At 39.7% G+C, this 22,083-nt stretch overlaps 5 protein-coding genes across 7 annotated transcripts in view; 3 read left to right on the forward strand and 2 right to left on the reverse strand.

Moving 5' to 3' along the window:
* The first annotated feature begins 644 nt into the window (after positions 1–644).
* Positions 645–11,905, forward strand: LOC126784688 (uncharacterized). Of its 3 annotated transcripts, none has more exons than XR_007670974.1 (19): positions 645–938; positions 1,638–2,514; positions 2,634–2,722; positions 2,831–2,929; positions 3,460–4,129; positions 4,282–5,361; positions 5,460–5,580; positions 6,037–7,874; positions 8,365–8,488; positions 8,653–8,788; positions 8,899–8,982; positions 9,168–9,632; positions 9,850–9,945; positions 10,100–10,261; positions 10,429–10,608; positions 10,991–11,082; positions 11,181–11,363; positions 11,562–11,606; positions 11,719–11,905. XR_007670974.1 is itself a non-coding variant. In XM_050510170.1 (19 exons), exons 1-19 carry the CDS (start codon positions 855–857, stop codon positions 11,851–11,853), a joined length of 6,582 nt encoding a protein of 2,193 aa, XP_050366127.1. In that variant the 5' UTR covers positions 645–854; the 3' UTR covers positions 11,854–11,905. The 3 variants fall into 3 exon arrangements, 2 of the variants coding, with proteins under 2 accessions (XP_050366127.1, XP_050366128.1); XM_050510170.1 differs by having other exon boundaries at positions 10,991–11,104; XM_050510171.1 differs by lacking the exon at positions 645–938 and having other exon boundaries at positions 2,491–2,514; positions 2,634–2,726; positions 10,991–11,104.
* LOC126784692 (uncharacterized) overlaps positions 2,641–22,083 on the forward strand; it is a 66,684-nt gene continuing 47,241 nt past the window's right edge. The window contains exon 1 of the mRNA XM_050510176.1: positions 2,641–2,651. The gene's annotated coding sequence lies outside the window, so the exon portion shown is untranslated. The remainder of the gene's footprint in view (positions 2,652–22,083) is intronic.
* LOC126784211 (flotillin-like protein 6) lies at positions 12,361–13,842 on the reverse strand. Its single transcript, XM_050509694.1, has one exon. The coding sequence runs from the start codon at positions 13,840–13,842 to the stop codon at positions 12,361–12,363; it is 1,482 nt and encodes a 493-aa protein (XP_050365651.1).
* LOC126784695 (40S ribosomal protein S11-1) lies at positions 15,027–17,039 on the reverse strand. Its single transcript, XM_050510178.1, has 5 exons — positions 16,907–17,039; positions 16,719–16,819; positions 15,603–15,747; positions 15,430–15,519; positions 15,027–15,304 (listed from the first exon to the last, which is right to left on the reverse strand). The coding sequence occupies exons 1-5, from the start codon at positions 16,957–16,959 to the stop codon at positions 15,211–15,213; spliced, it is 483 nt and encodes a 160-aa protein (XP_050366135.1). The 5' UTR covers positions 16,960–17,039; the 3' UTR covers positions 15,027–15,210.
* On the forward strand, positions 17,567–21,501 carry LOC126784690 (uncharacterized). Its single transcript, XM_050510173.1, has 9 exons — positions 17,567–17,849; positions 18,141–18,316; positions 18,905–19,086; positions 19,187–19,471; positions 19,553–19,611; positions 19,714–19,750; positions 19,867–19,938; positions 20,494–20,818; positions 20,920–21,501. Exons 1-9 carry the CDS (start codon positions 17,714–17,716, stop codon positions 21,298–21,300), a joined length of 1,653 nt encoding a protein of 550 aa, XP_050366130.1. The 5' UTR covers positions 17,567–17,713; the 3' UTR covers positions 21,301–21,501.

Here is a 22,083-nt window from a genome sequence, read left to right on the forward strand (position 1 = left end):
AAGAGAGAGATAAAAAAAATTTTGAACTGGAGAGAGGAGAAACATTGAATTTTGTATTATCTATTGTTTCATGTTTAATAAAGGATTGCCGTTTTACTAAAAACAAAGAAAAGTGTGTTTAATTTCTAATACTTTTTATGAGAGAGGCTGGGAGGGAGAGTTTGAGTTAGGCTGTTCGAAAGCTTCAGAATTTTTATTGCTTTAATTTCTTATACTATGTGTTACTTATGTTATGAGGAGGCCAATTGTGTTGCTAATGAAGTAGCAAAGTAACGAGGTTCGATTAGCTCATGAATGTCGTCGATAGTGAGGGACCCGTAACGTTTTTTTATAATAGGAGCGAAAAGCGCTCAGATTCTTCATCCATCGCCGTTAATTCCCATGTTATGTAACCTTTTTCCATATTAAATCTATTCTCATTCTTTACATACAAATCTTGTGACGCCATTATGATGACCTCTCGCTTTTTTCCCACCAAAGATCACAGAATCCGAGCTGTATTCACAATCAACGGCTCACGTTCCAATTCTCACCCACCCAAATCATCCGACGGCTCAAATCTCTCTACTGCAGACGTGCCCGTGTCAGTTGCCTCGAAGCACTACACCATTGGATTCTTTCTCTCACACAAACCACCTGCTTCTTCACTCTCACAGCTCCTCAATGCAATTCCCTCTCTCTTCTTCTCCACTGAAAGCTAGGTTTTGCGCTCTGTGAGTTCAGCGACTGGTTTAGCTATGGAGGTGTAGCAGCGGCCGGAGTTTTGGTCGCCGATTGTCAGTCATTTCCGGGAGGTACTCGCTGCGTTTGACGGCTTTGATGGCCGGAGGCTAGGGTTTTGAGAGCTTCGGAAGATGGAGAGCTGGTGGATGAACAAGTGTAACTCCACATTGCCGTCAGCGGCTTCTTCGTCTTCTTCTCAGGAGCTTCGGAATCAGGTGATTTGTAGTTTTGATCCTTGTGAATATATGATTATCCGCTAAGTAATTCGATTTTGGCTCTGAAGTAGTTTCTGTTTAACACATTTGAGCTAGCTTAGGGGCAAATGTAGGATGTGAATCATGTGATTTAGTATGAGTTGTTGAATTATGAAGTGTGAATCATGTGATTTAGTATGAGTTGTTGAATTATGAAGAAGAAGAAGAAGAAGAAGAAGAAGAGAGTGTGATAGGAAGACTAGACTAGCTGAGCAATGTGTTTAATTACATTGGCCATTTCTGTTCATTTGCTATAGTGATGATTTCTTGATGATTTAGACCTTTATGAGGATAATATTTGCATGCTTCAGGGAGAAAGGAGATGTAAGTGCATTGTTTTGTTGACCGAAAAAGCCGTACTAAATAAATGATACAAAGGAAACAAACCTGGTCGCATCAATTTTGTATATTTTTCTCTTGAACTTGCAATTGTGTGGCGTAGTCATTACTGACTATGCCCCCTGTCTTTACAACTTATAATTGTGAAAGATTGTGCTGTTGGTGGAAGATTTTGTTTCCTTTAAATTAGGGAGTTGGCTATTGTATGATGTTCTTCACGTAGGTGAAAAACATGCTGTTCCAATTTACTAGATTGCAGCATATTTAATTGTAAACATGTATTTTTTACATTAATGACATAAATTTTAATTTTCAATGTAGATGGAGTCTGCAGGCTATTACACTTGTCAGCGCGGCTCACAAGATTTGAAGCCGGCGATGCTTGGTAGGTTGCAGGATCCTCTGCTTTCCAACATCCAGAGTTTAGGTTCCCACAGATCAGAACATGTTAATTTGGATAATTGTTTTCTGTCCCTCCTGTCTGGGTCGCCATCTCTAGTGCAGCATGGATTTCAAGATGTCGCTAATTCCCAACGTCTTGATACCTATTGTAAAATCCTACCTGAGGGTAATCATTTCATTCTGAACAGTACTCAAAGTGCGATTCCGTTGTCAACCAGTGGGCTACCATCAGAAAAATTGAGTTGGACAAATCTGCAAAGTGGAGCAGATTTCTGTCCCATTGGTTCATCAAATGTCGTGCCAAGTTCCATTTGTACCAGAAATTCTGTATTGCATGATCAGCAGAGTTCAGACCTGGCCGAGGCAGTCATCTGTCACATGGGCCCTGGTAATGAGAAACTAGAGACTTCTTACGCTTTGAGTAGGCAAAGGCACAGTGGTGGTCCTGAATCTAGAGCAAATATTCAAAATTCTGAAAGAATAATACATGAAGCTAACTCCTTCATATCTGATCAAGCATCTAGACTATGTCACACTGCTAGTCCTGCAGATTCTTGGAAGGCTTGTCGAGAAAATATTCATACTTCACAAAAGATGCCCCCGGAAGCAAACTCTTTTATTTCTTCTCAGGTATCTAGTTTATGGCACAGCAACAGTCCTGCAGATACTGGTGCGAAGGGTTGTAGAGCTAACACTGGAACGACACCAAAAATGCCAGTGGAATTACACTCTTTTATATCTAGCCAGGCATCCAGTTTTATGAATGGTTGCCCTCGCGTTTTCTGCGCAACTACTAGTGAGTGATTTTATGGAATTGTATCTTGAATTATCTGGAAATGCTACTTGCTTTCTGTGCTGTTATTTTAAGCTCTTTTTATCTATCATATCTGAAATGATGTTCATATCATTTTAAAGGTGGATATCTGCTTCTTAGCAATACAGGACTTCTTGGTATCGTCTGCTCTTGCCATTCTTTCCGCATGTCTCCTTTCAAGTTTTGTGAGGTAGGTTAGTGATTTCTATGTTGCTAAAACTCTCCTGGTCTTCATTTGTACAACAGCATCTGGCTTATATGAATTCTCTTTAATATTGCTTTACCGCTAATTTTGTAGCATTCAGGATTATATGGTGTTAACCCGGGGGATGCCATTCGGATTGACAGTGGAGAAACCATTTCTCAATGGTGCAAGCTCTATCTACTGAAGTTTGGGGTAAGATCTTAATTTTTGTAAATGTCATGCACCAATCTGTAAATGTCTATGCGATTTATGTGGATGTGCCTGCGTATTTATGTGCTTATCTGTATCTGTGTGCACAATTGCAAGCGGGTCTCCCTCAATGTGTTTTCTATGTGAGGCAATAGTATTATGCTGTATGTGAGCTAAGCATGCTTGTTTTTTTTGGGTCGATTGATGGTGTTACCCATGGAACCGGATATTCACATCACCTATTCTTCTTAAGAATCTTGTTTTACTCTCTTTTGCTTAGTTTAGGTATAATGTCAATGACATCATGTTGCATCTAATTTCATTCTCTTGGTTCTAGAAATTATGAGACCACTGGATGTCCCTTTTATTCTTTCTTTTCCAGGAAAAAAGAAACTTATTAACTATTTATATAGAGGTGTATTTAGTCTCATAAAAATTTTTTTTGCTTGATTCTAGTTTTAATAAAGTTTGAAGATGGATTGTTTTTTAAGTTTTGATAAAACTGAATTCTGATATTTTGCATGATGCTTTAGATTAGGATCCCTGGAAATAAGAGTGAATGGGACTGGCCTGAAGAATTATCAGCGATGGCCAGCTTGATGAAATGTAGTGTACCTATGCCAAAGATATCTAATAGCTCGTCTGATTTGGTCTTCTCACCTGGAGGTTCAGTAAGCTGTAAACAGTCTTTTGATGGTCTTTTGCAATCAAACAATCTTATTACAAGTCAGAGTTTGGTTATTAGTTCTGTACCAAATAAACCGGGGAACAGTCCGGATGGTAACAACCCATTTCTCAAGGCTTTGACTGGTACTTCACAGAGTAATTTGCATATGACAGATAACATAAGAATGGGGCGTGCCGTATCAACATCAAAGTTAGTCGGTAATGGAGCAGAAGATGGTTCTCAGTATATTTCGGCTTCTACCAGATCTATGCACAATAGAGCCTCTTCCATTGCCCACTCATCTTTACAGGAAAAAAGAATCATTGGTAAAGAATCTGATTTTTGCAGAATTGAAAGCACAAGGGATGGTGCCTTCTGTGACGCTGCAATTTCAAATTTTGAGCTGAGGCTCGGTCAACCTTACCAGTTGTCACAACCTTCAGGAAATCCTGATCTATCAGCTGTAGGACCACCACTCTTGAGCACGGTTGTAAATCCAATGAAATTACTCTTCCCTCAACAGATGAATGCTAGCAGTGCGTCAAAGTTCTTTCCTCTTTTCTCCACTCCTAAAGCCTATTATCTATGGCACGTGCGGACACACACATATCGTGTTTCAGTGTGTATTTTTTTTACCTATAATAAATAGTCAACTATATAACTATTACTTTTTTGGATCTTTTTGCAGGAGTGAATCACAGGGAGGAAGTGGACTATATGCAATGTGTTCATTTTTCTGCTGACCTATCAAATCCTAGAAGAACTAGAGATTGGAACCGGTTAAACCATGGAATCAATGCATCTGTAATCAGGAACAGCACAGATGATGAAAGAGTGGAGGAATCATGTAGCAACGTGGCCCAGAATTCTGTGATTTCACTTCTTACCAATCTCAAATCTCCATCGAAGGAGATTACACTGTCAAAAGCCAATAACAATATGTCCAATGACAATGAGAATAGTATGAGAAAAGCACTACATTCTGAACCTCAACCTGACAAATACAACCTGGCTACTGTCAGGCGGAGCGGAGGTAATAGTGAAAGGCAACTGGACATGTCGCACTTGGGCTCCTATAAACTAAATGACAATGATAAAGTGCTGAGTTTTTCTGCTGATGGCTCTCACCTTGCAAACGATTTGGGGTTTAGAATGCGCAAGGAGATGGAAGATTCTACTTTCAACAGGTTAGGTGGTAATGGGGAGTCTAATTGCTTAACAGCATGCAGAAACAGCTGCTACTCACATCAGCTGTCTGGTGTACCACTGGGCACAGCAGAATCCAGAATAAGTTCCAATTATCTTGATAAAGTTATTTCTTTTGCAAATAGTGGGGAAGCTGATCATGTCAATCTTCGGCCTGTGGCTTCATCTATGGGATCTGGGATGAAATTTCCCACTCAGGCAGTTCCAAAATGTATTCCTGTGAGTGCATCAAACTCTTTAGTAGATCCGGTACCGTCTTTCAGTAGGGAAGAGTTTGTTGGAGTTCACAATTATTTGCATGATGATAAATTACAAGTGCAATCAACAAGGCAACTGCAAGAAATATTGAGGCTGCCTTGCCTGTTGAAGAACCAAGGGGAAGGAAGATTTGGTTGCTCTAATTATATGCAGCAGTCTCTTGTGAATACTGCAGCATCTGGGAAGCAAAGCCACAAACTTGGTCTTAGCGGTAAACATGTTGTTTCTGAAGCTGAGGTTAATCCACAAGAATCTGGTGTTAACTGTAGGATTGGAGCTGATGAAGGTTGTGCTTCCATGACAGGCAAGTGCACTCTGTTTTTCATTGTCAATGTTCAATTTTGTTTGAGAACTACTCATCGACTGTAGGGGTGTAGATTCTTACTGAATGTGATCGTTTAGGTGTTGACTGCTGTTGTCACTTTGCACAATATAAACAAGGAAATCCATTACATTTTGAAAGTGTTGATCTGAAACATCAGGCTTCAGTTGTGCCTCTGTGTAATGGGCAGCCCTCACCAAGGTTAGTTCAGCATCTATTATGTATAATCAGGTTTAGCTTATTTAACATTTTTCTAAATCAATCAGTTGTAAATTAATATTATCTAAATCGACCTTGTGACACTTAAATGCCATGTTAACATCAAGCATTTCCTTGGAAGACATGATGTCTCCAGTTCTTACAGTGACAAATGTAAATCCATCATACAGATAACTATTTACTTGCACATTCAGAAATATCACAATCCTGACTCTTAGCTTACATGATGTTCAGGAATATGGCATCAATTAGTATGTTAATCCCCGATGCCCCACCCACACAAAAATAAATAGAATTGTGTCTTATTGCATACTTTGTGGAGTTTGTGCTACTGGTTTAGTCATGAAGTTTCCTTTTTACTGGATCAGATCTATAATTAATTCTCTGCTGCACTTCTCTTTTAACAATATTCTTCATCAATTATTCTTTTTGGCATAGTGAAACTGGAAAGTTAAAGAACGTCCCTGAGCTTAGTGAGCATGAACAATGTGGCCACAAAGTGCCTTGTGGTGATTTTCATGGTAGGCCCAGCTGTGCAGCCCACAGAGACTGTTTAGAAAAGAATTTTGAATCAAGAGTTGGAAGCTGTCCTGTGGTGTCTAAGGTACATATGGGAACAATCAATAGTGAAGCATCTATGTTACATTCTCCACAATTTTCTACCAGTCATGTTATCCAAAAGGATGAAACTGTTTCCTTGGATCATAAGAGAAAGTTGGGTGAAGAAGCACCTAAGAATAAAGCTTATCATACTTCTCTGTGGAGAGATGTGCCAAGTAAGGTCAAAGGGGTTTCTGATGTGACGCGTGTCGACCGCTTAGCTAATCTGTTTGATGCAACGAGAGAAGACAGAGAGAAACTTGGAGATATGTGTATTAAATGCTTCAATGGGACTGTGCAGATAGCAGAGTCCGTCAAAGAGCATGACGTATCTACTATATCTTCTGGATGCTCTGCTCCCATGCTTAGTCAGCCATCAATAGAGGTTAACAATATGGATTCATCAACTAATGATGCTGGGGATCATGGATGTGGAAGCAATTTTGTTGTTGATGAAGGATCAGGTATTGACAAAGCATGGTCATCAGATGATGCACTTGAAAGTGAAAAAAGTGCCAAGTTCCTTGCCTCTACTGGTTCCAGCCTTGGAAAAGTTGGGCCTCCCAATAATTTGAATCATCAATCTTCATCTTCATCTTGCCTTCTTGATAACCTTAAACTACTAAACTCTTTAACATGGCAGACAGGTCAAGATCAAATCCCAGCTGAGGCAGCCCGTCATGATCAAGACGAAAATCTTCATAATTTCAAACAAAGCTTGAAGATTGGGAAGAGAAAGAAAGAACTGGGACTGAAATTGAATGCTTCATGTCCCACTTCAGATTCTTCTGGAATACGACAAGAGAATTGCAAAATTAATGGTATTTCTCAGTTCACTGCTCAAACATCAAAGAGGTTAAAGATGCCTTTCACATCAAGGGAATCGGAAAATCATGTAATTGGAAATTGCATAACTCAATCCAATTCTAAACCCAGGCTACATATAGCATCTTCAGAAAAGAAACTCTCGCAAAGAAGTTATTTACACAAACTGCATAATGACAAAGGGAGTGAGGTGAATAGTGTTTTCCAGACAGAACCAGATGGTGGTGCTAACAATTATGGACTTCCTGAAGTTTCTGGTGGGAAGACATGTAAAAGAGATTCCACTTTCAAAGCTTTCAGGCAGTCCCAGATACAAGAATCTAGTCGAGAAGATGCCAGAAAAACAAAGTACAAATCTGTAGATGTTTTCAAATCACCTTCCAGTCAGGAAGTGAATATTGGTCATAGGAAAGCAAGGCCAATAGTATGTGGAATATATGGTGAATTAACCGATGGAAGTGTGACTGGACGATCGTCAAAACCAGCAAAACTTGTTCCTCTCAGCAGGGTTCTTAGTTCTTCCCGAAAGTGCATAGTCCCCAAACATTGCAACTCTAAATCACGTTCCATGAGGCAAAGGAACCCTGGTGTGGCTGTCATAAGTAATACATATGACTTGAAGACTAAAAAGTACAACAAATGTCGTAATGCTTTAGTTAAAAAGAGAAAAAAGAAGAAAGAATGCTCCACTGGAGATAGGAAGTTGCATAAAGAGCTGGTCTCATTGGAGAAACAAGGAGATGTTCCAATTGAAAAGGATCATCGGAAGCTAGACGGTATTACCTATAATCAATTGTACATGAAGCCTAAGGAAATTCGGAAACGCAGCATATATGAGTTGACAGAAAAAGGTAAATATACTGTTGTTCTGTTACTGTTTCATCTAATCTTCAGTTGAAGCTACATAATTTTCATTTTTCCCAGATATGGGAAGTATTTTGATTCTAGTAGAGCTTTTAAGCCTGTGTTCCTTTTTTGGATTAACGTCTCTCATTGTGGTGCCCTGTAGTGTTCTAAAAACCAAGGGAATCTTTTCAAATTATTGTTGCTGGTAGAAGAGAATACCTCTTTAATGCCCAAGTGAAAGTTTTAAACTGGCTAACTTACGTGTGTAATTTAGTATCAGTCATTACTTCCTATTGAAAGACAAAAGAATAAAAAAGAGGCATATCTTAAATTTGCAATGGCAGATGGACAATCACTTGATGTAGGGAAAGTTTCTGAAATTATGATGATTCTTACAGGGCTCATGCAACTGTTACATGTTTAAGTTTGCTTGTTTATAACTTCATTATTATTAATTGTGATGGTGACTTGCTTTTGTCTCTACTTGTCCATCAGTGGAGGATCCTGGCTTTAATAGTTCTTCCGCTTCAAAGATTTCAAAGTTCCAGCCAGCAATCAAAGATGGCAAACTTGTAAATACTGGTGAAGATAGTGGATTATCCCGTGATATTGCTAAAAAGTGAGCTTAAAAAGTTCCCTGTAGTTATTTTACATCTGCATTTTTAATATTAGCTTCTGTAAGGAATCGAAAATGAGAAGGTTTCCGATTCTCACCATCTATGAATGATGGTTTTGAATGTGAATTATAACTGGAGATGATTGGTTATAGTGTTTTGGTTTTAGAAAATTGCAGTGCAGTTCTACTCAAGATCACAGGTGCCATTGTGATCACGACTCAGGTCCATTTTGCTGTGTCTGTGGTAGTTCAAACCAAGATGAAATCAATAATGTATTGGAGTGTAGTCAATGCTCAATCAAAGTATGTGCTATCCAGAGCATTTTCAACTTCAGTTCTCCGTGTAGTTTCTGTTGCAAATACAGTTCCATGAAAAATAGTGCGGTGATTCTGACTAGTGTCATGATCAATAGGTGCATCAGGCTTGTTATGGTGTGTCAAAAGTACCTAAAGGCTGTTGGTCATGCAGACCATGTCGGACGAACTCAAAAGATATTGTAAGAGGAAAGCTGTTATTCCAAATTAATTTTATTCCTTTATTTTTAATGTTGAAAATCGTACCTTTTTTATTAAAAAAATTGTGAGACATGAGAGATTGTGAGATAGATTTCATTTTCATTTGTCTTCAAGCCTATTTACCTTTTAAGTGTGTGATTTTCCAATTTGATTGATATTGTTTTAGGTATGCGTTCTTTGTGGTTATGGCGGTGGTGCCATGACTCAAGCACTGCGTAGTCAGTCTATTGTTGAAAGCATTTTAAGAGCTTGGAATATTGAAATTGGCGGGCCCAAGAATGAGCTTTGTTCTGTTAAAACTTTGCAAAAAGACTCAGCTGATCTGCACAGCTCTGGCTATGGACATTCTGAAAGCTCTTCAGTTTTTGTGTCTCAACCTGAATGTGGCCAACCCTTGGCAGCAGCACATTTAAATAGTGGTATGTCCTACAAAGTAGATGGTGTTGAGAGTTCCCCTAGTGTTAGTAAAACAAAGGTACATAACAGCATCACCATGGGATTAGTTGATTCTGCAACTAAACAGTGGGTTCATATGGTTTGTGGGCTTTGGACTCCTGAAACTCGGTGCCCGAATGTTGACACCATGAGTGCTTTTGATGTATCTGGTGTTCTCCTCCCCACTTTTGATGTGGTAAGCATTAAAAGCAACAATTGGAAGCGAAATAGTTATATCAATAGTGATGTAGTATATGCAATATTTGAACACTTGTTGATTTTAAAGCCAAATTAGTTTATTAGAGGAATTTCCCCAAGGCAAAAGCATTATAAGTTTTTCTGTGCAAATACTAGTTTTAGATCTTTATGTGGCTTGGCAATATGTTCTTATCCTTTTTTTCCCTCTTATCCAGGTTTGCTGTGTGTGTAAACGAGCAGGTGGCTCATGTATACAGTGTAGGGTTGAAAATTGTTCTGCTCGGTTTCACCCATGGTGTGCTCATCAGAAGGTCTTGCCTCTTTCTGAACTACTGAATCATACATCCGGCCTTTCTTGTGTATAGGAGTTCATTTCACTTGTAGTAGGGAGGAAAAAAAGGATAATGCTATTCTTCCTTATGTTGTGCTGTTTCTCATTAGTTTTGTTCTGCATTCCCCATTCAGGGTCTGTTGCAAACTGAGGTTGAAGGCGTTGACAATGAGAATGTTGGCTTTTATGGAAGATGTAGGCTTCATGCTACACATTCCATATATAAATCAGACTACCCTGTTGACACTGAAGCTGGTTGTCTGGAGGAAAAGAAATTAGCCTGTGCCAGAACTGAGGTAGTTGGCCTTTCGTTAAAGATTTTTTAATTTTTTGTTTTTGTTTTTGTTCTTATACTGGGGGCTAAGGCAAGACGCATGCACATTTGAGGTGTTGTAGATGTGTTTCTGGGGATTGAGGCATTTATTTATTTATTTTTCCTGTTTTGGTATCTGTATGTATGTAGGGTTACAAGGGCCGTAAACGTGATGGCTTCAGGCAAAAAAATTGTGATCAATCAATGGGAAGTGATGAATGCCTTGTTCCTGAGGAGCATTTAAATGCCTGGGCTTATATTAATGGGCAGAAGTCAAGCACACATGAGCTTCCTAAACTGGCAATATCTGAAATAGAGCATGACACTCGGGTATGTATATAAGAGTAATTGATTAGTGTATCAGTGTTCTATGAATTATGATGCAAAAATGATAAACATGTAAAAGTAGTCTCATTTCAGATCATGTTAGAGAGGCTCAACCATTGTTTAGGCTTCAAGTCATCATTCCCTGGTGACATACATGCAAATGATATGTGGGGTTTTTGGTTGTCCAACTTCTTTTGGGGAAAAGTGGTACGGGAAATTATCAGTGGTGACAAACTCTTCCACAGATGAATGCTGACACTGTCAACATACATGTGAAACATTGTTTGAGTATTGTTTGCCTGTTTGTCCCTTTATGAAGACCTTTTCTTGTTTATGACACCATGCTCTGATTACTTAGGGTAGTAACTTTCCCTGCTACTTGCAGAAAGAATACACGCGCTATAAGCAAGCAAAGACGTGGAAGCATCTTGTAGTATACAAATCTGGCATACATGCTCTTGGTCTTTACACATCTCGGTTCATTTCTCGTGATGAAATGGTTTGATATTTTTATTTCTTACTACGGCCGCACTTTTTTATTATTGCAAAAATGATGTGTGCATGGGATTTCGTAGGTTGTTGAGTATGTTGGAGAAATTGTGGGGCAACGTGTTGCTGATAAAAGGGAAAATGAATATCAATCTGCAAAGAAACTTCAGTACAAGAGCGCATGCTACTTTTTCAGGATAGACAAAGAGCATATGGTGGATGCTACCTGCAAAGGAGGAATTGGTCGATTTGTGAACCATTCATGCTCGGTAATTCTCTCGCCTTTTTGATTTGGATAGGGTTTACCAGACTCGTTGGCTTTCAGCTGTATATTAATGCCAAATTTAACTTCATAGTAAACCAGTTGATAATTTTCTTGGATTCCAACATCTTTATCAATCCTAAGCTTGTTTCTTGAGAAATCACCCTGAGTCTCGCTTACTTTTGTTGTTGATGTACCACACCAGCCAAACTGCATTGCCAAAGTGATATCAGTGAGGAACGAAAAGAAGGTTAATTTTGTTCTCTTTAACATGTTTTCCTACATAAAAGGGGTACATCCTGCATCATTCAGAATCATCATTATGTAGTTTGTAATGCCTTGCTGGTTTTTGGAATGGGCAGGTTGTATTTCTTGCGGAGAGAGACATTTTCCCCGGAGAAGAGATAACATATGACTATCATTTTAATCATGAGGATGAAGGTAAGAAGATTCCGTGTTTTTGTAATTCAAGGAATTGCAGGCGCTACTTGAACTGAGACATTCTAGTTTATTCCATTAATTATTAATGTAAATCCTTGTATTCAAGCACCGGCATGATGAATTTAGCAGTCTTTCGTTCTTTGACCTTTTTGAGACTTAGAATTCGAGAACAGTGCACCCAGCAGCATTCCACGAAAATTAAATTAGACCTTTGTAGGCACATGGTCGTAAAATAGATGAATGCTGGACCAGTTGGCCAATTTTGATGTGAGCAATGAAAAGGGGTCTAGTTTGGTTCTGGTCAAAAATATGATCGTCTGAAAGCAAACGAGATTACAAGAGACTGCATCAATTTATATAAAAGAAAAAAATACTGGCCTTTATAAAAAATTTAAACGTGTCTTACATCTGAAAGTGAGTTACTGCGATCACCAAAGAATATTAAAAAAAAAAACAACTACAACAACCGTAAACCAAATAAAGAACAATAGTAAAACCTAAATGCTGAAAACCTCGACCCCCCAAGCAATGCAATATTAATCAACCGCGTGAAGCTTCAAGCTTCAATTCCCAGGCTGAGAATCTTCAACTGGCGAAACTCCTAGCCAACTGGGAGGCTTCATTCCAGTTTGTTCCTGCACTGTACTGAGCAGTTGTGGCAAACTCTTATAAATCCCGGCAATGGAGTTCATAGCCACATTTCCGCCACCCGCACCACCTTCCGCAGCTTCTCCGCCATTAGTCCAGATACTAATCTTAGGCTGAAGTCCGCGCACGCCTTCAGCATTAATCCTAGCAATCTCTGGATACATTCCATCATTGATCATCATGTAATCTCTTATAACTGAATAGTCGCCTCCACTTGCCTCCAGAAGATTGTGCAAATAATTGCCATGAGCTTGTCCAAGTTGCACAAGCCCCTCAGCCTCTTTCTTTTTTGCATAGAACTCTCCATCAGCAGCCTTTTGACGAGCATACAACTGTGCTTCAGCAGCTGCTCTCGTAGCGTCGGCCTCTTTCAGCTGTTGGTAGAGAATGGCATCCGCCTCCCGCTGCTTCTGGTTGAGAATCCAGTTTGCCTGTTGCGCCTTCGTTTCAGCCTCGACCGTGGCCTTGCTCAAATTCTCAGCCTTGAGCTTTTCGGTCATAGTCTGTGCATTCATCATCTCCACTTGCTTCTGCAACTGGGCCTCCTTCATCGCCACCGCCTTCTCCGCCTCAACCTCGGCCACCTGCGCCTCCTTAGCCCACCTTGCCTTCTTCATTGCCAGCTCAGCATTCGCCTCAGCCACCTCAGCTGCTCTCAGATTCTCGTAGACCTTGACCTCTGTATTCACCCTAATCTCCTCCTTCTTCCCCTCTCCATATCTCTGGGTCGATATGATCTTCGTCTCTGCATCGATCTTGGCAGCGTTCTGCAGCGTCTGCCCCTGCCTCAACTTGGCACCAACCTCTCCCTTCATCGTGGCCTCCGCCACGTCGACCTTGGCCTGGTTGGCTGCCTCCATCTGAGTCTTCTGCCCCAAGTAACTGAAATACTCGTGTCCAGGAACGTCCACCAACTGTTTCACATTTGCATTGTATATGAAAAGCCCGAACTGATCCAACTCCAACTGAACCTTGTCAAAAACCTCCTTCTTGAACTCTTTGGTCCCCCTGAATACCTCCTCCATCGTCATCGAGGCCGCGAGCACACGAGTCTCTCCCTCAATGATGCCCTGGACCAGCTCCTCGACGTGTTTCGAGTTCTTTTCGTGGCTGGAGAGCAGCTTGGCGTACTTCCTGATAGCTTCAAGTTTAGGATCATGTTCCTTATCGACTGCTTTGGGGCCGATGGTGAAGACGGCTGGGAGGATAAAAGGGAGCTTCTCCGCGCTCATGGCTTGGACATTGAAGGTGTAGTTCACCGGAGAGAGCTCGATGACGGTGCAGGTCTGGCCGGGGAGGATCCATGCCTTCTTTTTGATCTTCAGGTCATCGACCCATGCACCGGTGATCACCAGATACTCAGAAGCGTCAGCGACTCTGTACCAGCAGAAACACATGATGTTTGTATTAGATTGTTTACCAACACAAGAACAATAGGTTGAAGTTATGAGTCTTTGAACTTTGAGGTTGGCTATATATATAGGAAAAATTGTAACGAAGATCCTTCTACTTAAAGGACTCTGTTTCCTCTTCTAGTTAAATTAGGATTACAGGTACTACTGTACGAAGGATTCATCATTCATGTTTTTATAATGGACTCGTTTCTGATCTCTTCTCCATGCATCATGTACGTAGAACGTACAGTTAAATAGTTACGAGAAAGGAAAAGGACTTTGCATTAGTTCATACATGTTAAATGCTGTTTTTTGTGGTTTGAGGCATGAAGAAGTGAAGAACCCTTAAATAGCGTCGTTATTGGACTGTTTCCATTCCTTTATTATTAATCAAGGGAAAAGGACTGATTGTTAAAGGAATAAAATTCAGCTTTGATACAAATCGGGTTGCACCAGAAGTGGACTTATCAAAATCAAAGACTAATTAGATTTCATGGACCTGCTCCTAAATATGGTTGGAGTTCTTATCGTGGTTTCATTTGGTCGGCGCGTGGAACGATGGTGAAGACCGCGGGAAGGACGAAAGAGAGCTAATCAGCACTCATGGCTTGGACTTCGAAGGCGCAGTTGACCGGAAAGAGATCGATACGCACTGAGGACTGGCCGGGGAACACCCATGACTTCTTTGCGACCTTGATCTCTTCGATTCCTGTACCAGTGTTCACTATATACTCCGATGGGCTTGCTATCCTAAGCATGATTTCGTTAATGGCTCGATGAAAACACAATAATATTCTAATGATTAATGAATGGATGTTCGAATGACTCACTGCCCTGCAAATGATTGAATATTAGTATAGTATTGAGCTCGTTTGAAGTTGGAAGACTTGATTAGGACTATTTGGGAGTCAACAATGGGATTGTTAACAAACAAGAGATCACCAAACTTCAAAGCTGTTGTGTAGCTTGGACGTACACAGTTATTTTGTAAGTCAGGGTTTGATCAATGGGTAGCTTAAACCGTCATAGAGTTTGAACCCATCCACCAACTGGATCAAACAATACGGCCATAAAAGTGATACCGACTTGAAGAGATCAAAAGACATGCCCAGTTCGGGTACTGATGAATGAAATCTAGGGAAAATACACCTGCCTGCTGTATAGGGATTGTTGATAATAAGAGGATGGCAGTCTAAAAACTTTTGGCAGAAGCACAGTATCTTGATAATAAGATTCGAAAATCAATGGTTCCAAGATAACCTCAACATTCAGATTACATAAAGGTGCAAATAAACTGGCAAAAATGTTCCAGAAGAAACTCAATCTAATGTAGTTGCATGCATAACACTAGTTCACTGCCCAAAATGCTATTTATGCTCCAGTGAATGCCTTCTTCCCAAAGGCAGAAGAAGACCCAGCTGGAATGACCTTCAAAACATTAAACCTCACTGTCTTTGATAATGGCCTACATTGACACAATGACAGAAAAGTTTGAATTAGCGCATAATAATGGAACATGAGATTCAATGGAGGAAAAATCTACAAAATAATGAAATGGCAGCGCTTTCAAGTGGAATGCTTGAATCTAACCTGCACTGCCCAATGATGACATGATCTCCCTCCTTCACACGGAAGCATGGTGAAACATGGGCTGGGATGTTTGAATGCCTCTTCTCATACCTAAAATGTATTGATCGATTAATGTCTTTGATGCAATAAACAAAACAAAGTACCCTTACACATGCTAATTTGATGTGCCTTACCTTTGGTATTTCTTTATGTAGTGGAGGTAATTGCGCCGAACAATGATAGTCCTTGACATCTTTGCACTATGGCAGGTACCAGCCAAAATACGACCCCTGATGGAGACATTTCCAGTGAAAGGGCACTTCTTATCAATGTATGTTCCTGCACACAAACACAACAAATTCTTTATTGTAAACCAAAAATACCAACTCAATTGGAGATTTTGAGACAAAAATGCATCAAGATGATAACATCCCTACTTCAACTGAAGTAGCAGATTCACCAGTTGTCACACCAATCTGGGAGCCATTTCAATTCTCATGATTTCCGAATTATACAGCTTACCTTTACCAATAAATAAAAACTTACAGGTCACAACTACGCATAATGAAATCTCCCACTACCATGTAACAAAATGTAATCCATCCTATGAGAAATACAATCTAATACATAACCTAACTAAGAGAAAGCTAGAAATTGAGACTTAGTTTTGGAATCTAGCACTTCAAATCACTAAACCTACATACTACTAAACAACCATGGGGAGAAAACATATCAATCGAGTTGAAATGCGGCTGGAGGGAAAGAACAAAGTCGAACTGAAAAGGAGCGAAAATGCAGATCAAATTTATCGATACAACTTTTTGGAGACTTAAATCTTCTTAAAATCCAAAGGGTGGGGTGGTACCATGAAGCAAGATTAAACTAAGATAGCTACTAAGAGAAACACAAGTGCAGTACAGTGCTGCTGTTTTTTCACAAATTCCTGCAGCAGACCTGTAACTCTGGAAAATCACAACTAAATAATAAAAAACCCAAGATTATAACTCCAAATTATGAACAAAAACAGTATTCAGAAACAGACTGTTGAGTCTATAGGTGAAAGCCGACTTAATAAGCATGGAGTTTCAAACCTTATTAAAACAGAAGATATATAAGCAATATAAAGAATTAAACTCGACAATAACTTAACCAAACATAAAACTGATCCCATTTGGTTTGCGGACCACAGAGAGTTCAAAGATCTGATGTTTCAGACTAAACTACATTCAAACAAGTACACCAAAATGAGGCAGATCATCACTATCAACACAACAAACAAACAAAACTTAAGGTGAGTGGAGGTAAGCAACCTTCAATAGCCTCACGGGGAGTCTTGAATCCCAAACCAACGCTCTTCCAGAAGCGATTGCCTCCCTTTCCTGGCCTCTTTCCCTTCCCTGTCTTCTTGGAGCTGCAAAATTGTTCACATCTCTCAGCCTCCAATACGAGTACTCATAATAAAAGCTTACAAAGAAGTCGAAATCAGTTAATGCTTTACCTGAGGAAAACCTTGGGCTGCTTCAGGAAAGCCTTCTCCGTCTGTTCCGCCATCTCTGCGCTTCTTCTCTGGTTCAAGTCGTCGGCGACGGCGCGCGAAACAGGTGAGAGAGAGTGAGAGACTGCGACGCTGCTTTGAGATGAAATATATGTCCGGAACCCTAGTTGTATTGGTTTTTATGGGCCTGGTCGGACTAATAGTAATGTTGGGCCGAGCCCAAGATTTGTTTTCCGCTTGGAGCTTAATGTAAGGCCCAATGTTGGATGGCGGGAAAATAGGAAAGCCGGGAAACCAGCCTGAGATTGTGGCCCTACGCGGACTCGAAATATGGTAATTCCTCGAGTTACGAGCCGTGAGGCGGACACGGTTTTTGGGACCCTATAACCTTTTTGAAATTTCTACACTTCTTGCTGGTGGTTTGACGAATCTGCCCCTTACTTCGGCGGATTTTATTTTCATTTTCATTTTTATTCCAGTAGTATATGCTAATTGCTAGCTAGGTACGGCTATGTATTTCCAAAGAAGGGCGGGGCGGTACCATTATGTTTCATGTTAGGCTTCATGTAATGTACACTCAAAAAAACTCAAGAGGGTATTCCCGTCAAAGTAACTGGGGGCTCACAAATCCGAAAGAGACGTGGATGTACTGGTAATCGAGTGCAGGGTCAGAAGTATCCAACGATCCTCTCCCTCCATTCCCATTGCAAGACCGTTAACCTTTGCTCTCCCTCTCTTACTTCTTCTTCTTCTACTCTTCCGCTGAACCCTTCTTCTGCCTTTCTCTCTCAGCCTCTCAACTCCACAAGGATGTTACAGTACTCCACATCTCTACTACCCTCCTCTCTACTTCTTGCCACTTTCTTGTTGCTCTTCCTCTCGCATGGGGATTCTCATTTCTCGACCCTCCTACTCCAAACACCACCACCCACTACTTCACCACCAGGTACCTACTTCACTTTGCTAATGCCAACCATTTCTCCATTTTGGTCTTCTTTTCTTAGTAATAATGCGTTCAGTTTCGCTCTTTCTACTGTCTAAGCTTCAAAACTAAGTAAATTTTTGGTTCCACATTGTCCACTCCAGTTGGGGCTTCTCCTTCTTAGTGGAAGATTAAGCTGATATCATACAATACCGTACTATATTTTCTTGCTTGTTTTCTTTAGCTTCTGTCAATCCGTCCTCTATATTCCTGCTGTGTTTATGTTAAATTGTTAATTTTCTTCTAATTTTGCAGGATGGAATTCTGAAGTTGGGTTTTCAGGGAGGTCTCTTGTGGAGGCACCCTATAGTGCTCCGATTGAGACCTCGTCGGTTGTGCTAGCTGCGCAGCGGACACGCCGGAAAGATCCTCTTGATGGGTTCAAGAGGTACACTGGAGGTTGGAATATCAGTGAGCGCCATTACTGGGCTGTGAGTTCCTTAAACTTTCTCAAAGAACTTTGCTTTTTGCCTTTTTGTCCTTTTGAAATATATATTTAAAGGGGGAATCAACATTGTCCCCCTTTTGTGTTAACTGTCTTCTATTAACATAAAGGTACTTTTGAAATTAGGGAGTAAGGACAAAGTTACTAGATTTTGTTTTCCAGGGAGAAATTTATATTTGCAAAAGTGTAAGAATTTAGTGTTATTTTCAGCATTTGAACACTTTTCACTTGCCTGATAACAAGTCTGACCTTATGAGTGACATTTTCATATCATCCATATCCATAATGTGACTATGTAAATAAGTTTCAAGGGATCAGTCGTATATCAGAAACTAATGTTCAAATATATATCAGTCTGCCTTGGTCTGATGCTCACTGTATGATCTTGGTCTAATACTCATTGGTAGTTTACTTATTTATGGTCAGCAATTCTGATGATCTATAGCGGCACATTCTAGCATTCTCCTGAGTGTGTTATTTTTGATTGCCATATAACACTCATTTTCATTCAGTATGAAGTGTTGGAGTTCTTTTCATATACCTTTTATATGTTGAATTTTTCGTTGGAGTGCAGTCTGTGGGTTTTACTGCAGTTCCCCTGTTTGCCATTTCTGCAATCTGGTTCCTGGGCTGTGGTTTGTGCTTGCTTGCCATTTGTATCTGTCACTTTTGCTGTCGAAAACAGACTTATGGCTACTCTCGAACAGCTTATGCCCTTTCTCTTATATTCCTCGTACTATTCAGCATTACCGCAATGTACCTCTCTCTCTCTCTCTCAATATATGTCATGCTTTATTTTTAGCTGCACTTTATGAAAAACAGAAAATAAAAATGATCTGCAATATGGTGCTTACAGGATTGGCTGTGTTGTGTTATACACTGGTCAAAAGAGGTTTCATGATAGTACAACAAGTACATTGGAGTATGTCGTAAATCAGGCAGATGTTACAGTTGGCCAATTAAGGAATGCATCAGATTATCTTGCTGCTGCTAAGCAGCTCGGAGTGGATCAAGTATATTTACCTGCTAACATTCAAACTGATATTGATCAGATTGGTGGAAAACTTAATTCCTCTGCTAACACCCTTTCTCAGCAAACAGCGGAGAATTCAGATGACATTCGAGAACTATTAGATTCTGTGTAAGACTCCTGGGCGTTTTTTTTTTTCTTCATTTATCTTTTTTATCTCAGTATACAATTGGTATCTTATTGTACATGCAGGAGACTGGCACTTATAATAGTTGCTGCTATTATGCTTGTCTTGACATTTTTGGGATTCTGTAAGTTGTTGATATTGTATTTTTTCAATAAGATGGTATATCTGGCTGAAAACATGTTATATAGTGGTACTTACGCATTTGTTCTCTCCTTTTCTTCTCCAGTATTCTCAATATTCGGCATGCAAATGCTTGTGTACATGTGAGTAAGAGCAAGACCTCCTTTTCTTTTCTCTTTTTTTCCTTTCCCCTTGGTACTTTGCACTGTTTTCAGTTGTTTGTGATATTTTCTCACATAATAGTTCTGTATTGCTGCAGACTTGTGGTCACAGGATGGATACTTGTTGCTGGAACACTTATTCTGTGTGGCACATTCCTTCTGCTTCATAAGTAAGTCTTGTGTAGTAATAATCTAGTAGAAAAAGACAACTTCTTGAGAATATGCGGAGTGGGTACTTTGATCAATTATCCATGCACATGCATAAGTTAAAGTCATGGTTATATTTTCGGAAACATATACTTTGGTTTCACATAATCTTCTTCCAGGACTGAACTAAGCTTCTGCCTTTATCCCAAGGATGATACCGTTACCAACACTGAATTTTTGTAAATCTGCTGCTTTGTGTGTATTATTATTAATAAGGTGTTGTTCTTGTCCATGTTTAGCATCTCATTGTAAAAAATGCCCTTCTTGGCTTCTATTCACTCTTCCATTATTCTTACATGCCAAGTATAAAAAAATTCAGCTCTGTAGTTACTTGGAACATAAACATTCAAGTTCAATTGCATCTTAGCAGTAATTATCACTCAATAGGTGCTCTTCTATGTGTGTCACTCTGTGCGCGGGCGTGTCACTTTTTCTTTCATAGGTTTGCATTTCTTTACTGCTAATGGAATAATGGCTATGATAAAAAAGCTAACATATTCTTTGTTTTGACATAATAGTGTGGCTGCTGATACCTGTATTGCAATGGATGAATGGATTCAAAACCCAACTGCGCATACGGCATTAGATGATATACTGCCCTGCGTGGACAGTGCAACTGCCCAAGAAACGATTTTGCGAAGCAAGGAAGTCACTGCTCAACTAGTCGATTTGATCAATGAGGTCATCACCAACGTCTCAAACATAAATTTTGCTGCCAACTTCGTGCCAATGTACTTCAATCAATCTGGTCCATTGGTGCCACTCCTCTGCAACCCATTTTTTCCAGACTTGACTGATAGAGCTTGCACTGCTGGTGAAGTGAACTTGAACAATGCAACATCGGTAAACATAACCAAATCCCACAACATACTTGTACATAAGCAACACCTACATTATCATTTATAGAACAATTTTATTTGACACTTGACTCAAATTCTTTGCAGGTATGGGGGAGTTATGTCTGCCAGGTTTCACCTAATGGAATTTGCTTCACACCTGGGCGCTTGACCCCAACATTCTACAGCCAGATGATTACTGGCATTAGTTTGGGTGATGGCTTGTCTAACTATGCTCCTGTACTTGCTCAACTACAAGACTGCACATTTGTGAGGGAAACTTTTAGTGACATATATAGGGATCATTGTCCTGGCCTAAGAAGATACAGTAGATGGATATACATTGGCCTGGTGATGGTCTCTACTTCAGTTATGCTCTCACTCCTCTTCTGGGTGATATATGGGAGAGAACGACGCCACCGTGTTTATACCAAAGAGTCAGTGGCTGAATCATCTCAAGGTACTGAAGGGGAAAAGGAAATTTCTTGAAAAAATATTATGGCATCAGTCCACTTTGCTTGGCAGTATAACATAGCTTTTGTCAAAAAAACATAGCTTTTGGAAGCTGTTTGTTTATTGCAGACTAGTACATATTGAATGCTATCTTTCTATGTTCATTTCTTGCTTTGCAATTCTTTTCAGATTCACAACCTTCATGAGATATTCACTCACATAAGGAAAGATTTTCAATTCATTCACAAATTTGTTGCACACCTTATTATGCCCACCACCCACCTCACAAATAAATGTCAACACACTTGCATTTATTTGTGAGGTGGGCATATAGGGATTGGCGATAAATTTGCTTTCGGTTCTGTCTCATTCCCAATTACTAGACACCCCATAATTTAATTGGTGTGTATCCACATCATTCAGAATTCTTTTCTCAATTGCTCAAGTCAAAACTATGTCTATTAATAAGAATTGTAAGATAGAACTCTTTTTCCAATTATAAGCCCGAACATGGTTTCATTAAAATTTCTTTCGTCACTCCATCAAGATCAGAACATGAAGAGAGTCGGTGAGATATTTGTTTCCAACCCCCTAAATCTCCATGGTCCCTTTCTATTTTATTATGTCACAATGCATGTACATTGTATTCAACTTATCCATTCAAATAGACCAACTATTAAATTTCTGAAAGAAAAAAGAAATCTCATTTTTACGAGTCACTCTCAAAGAGAAGTTTTAAATACACACATTTAATTACTTAATACACATCTATATCTTTTTAGGTTTCAAATCAAATTTCATAGGTATGGGAAATAAGTA

The sequence above is a fragment of the Argentina anserina genome, chromosome 2 (genome assembly GCF_933775445.1).
Source record: "Argentina anserina chromosome 2, drPotAnse1.1, whole genome shotgun sequence".
NCBI classification, from domain to species: Eukaryota; Viridiplantae; Streptophyta; class Magnoliopsida; order Rosales; family Rosaceae; genus Argentina; species Argentina anserina.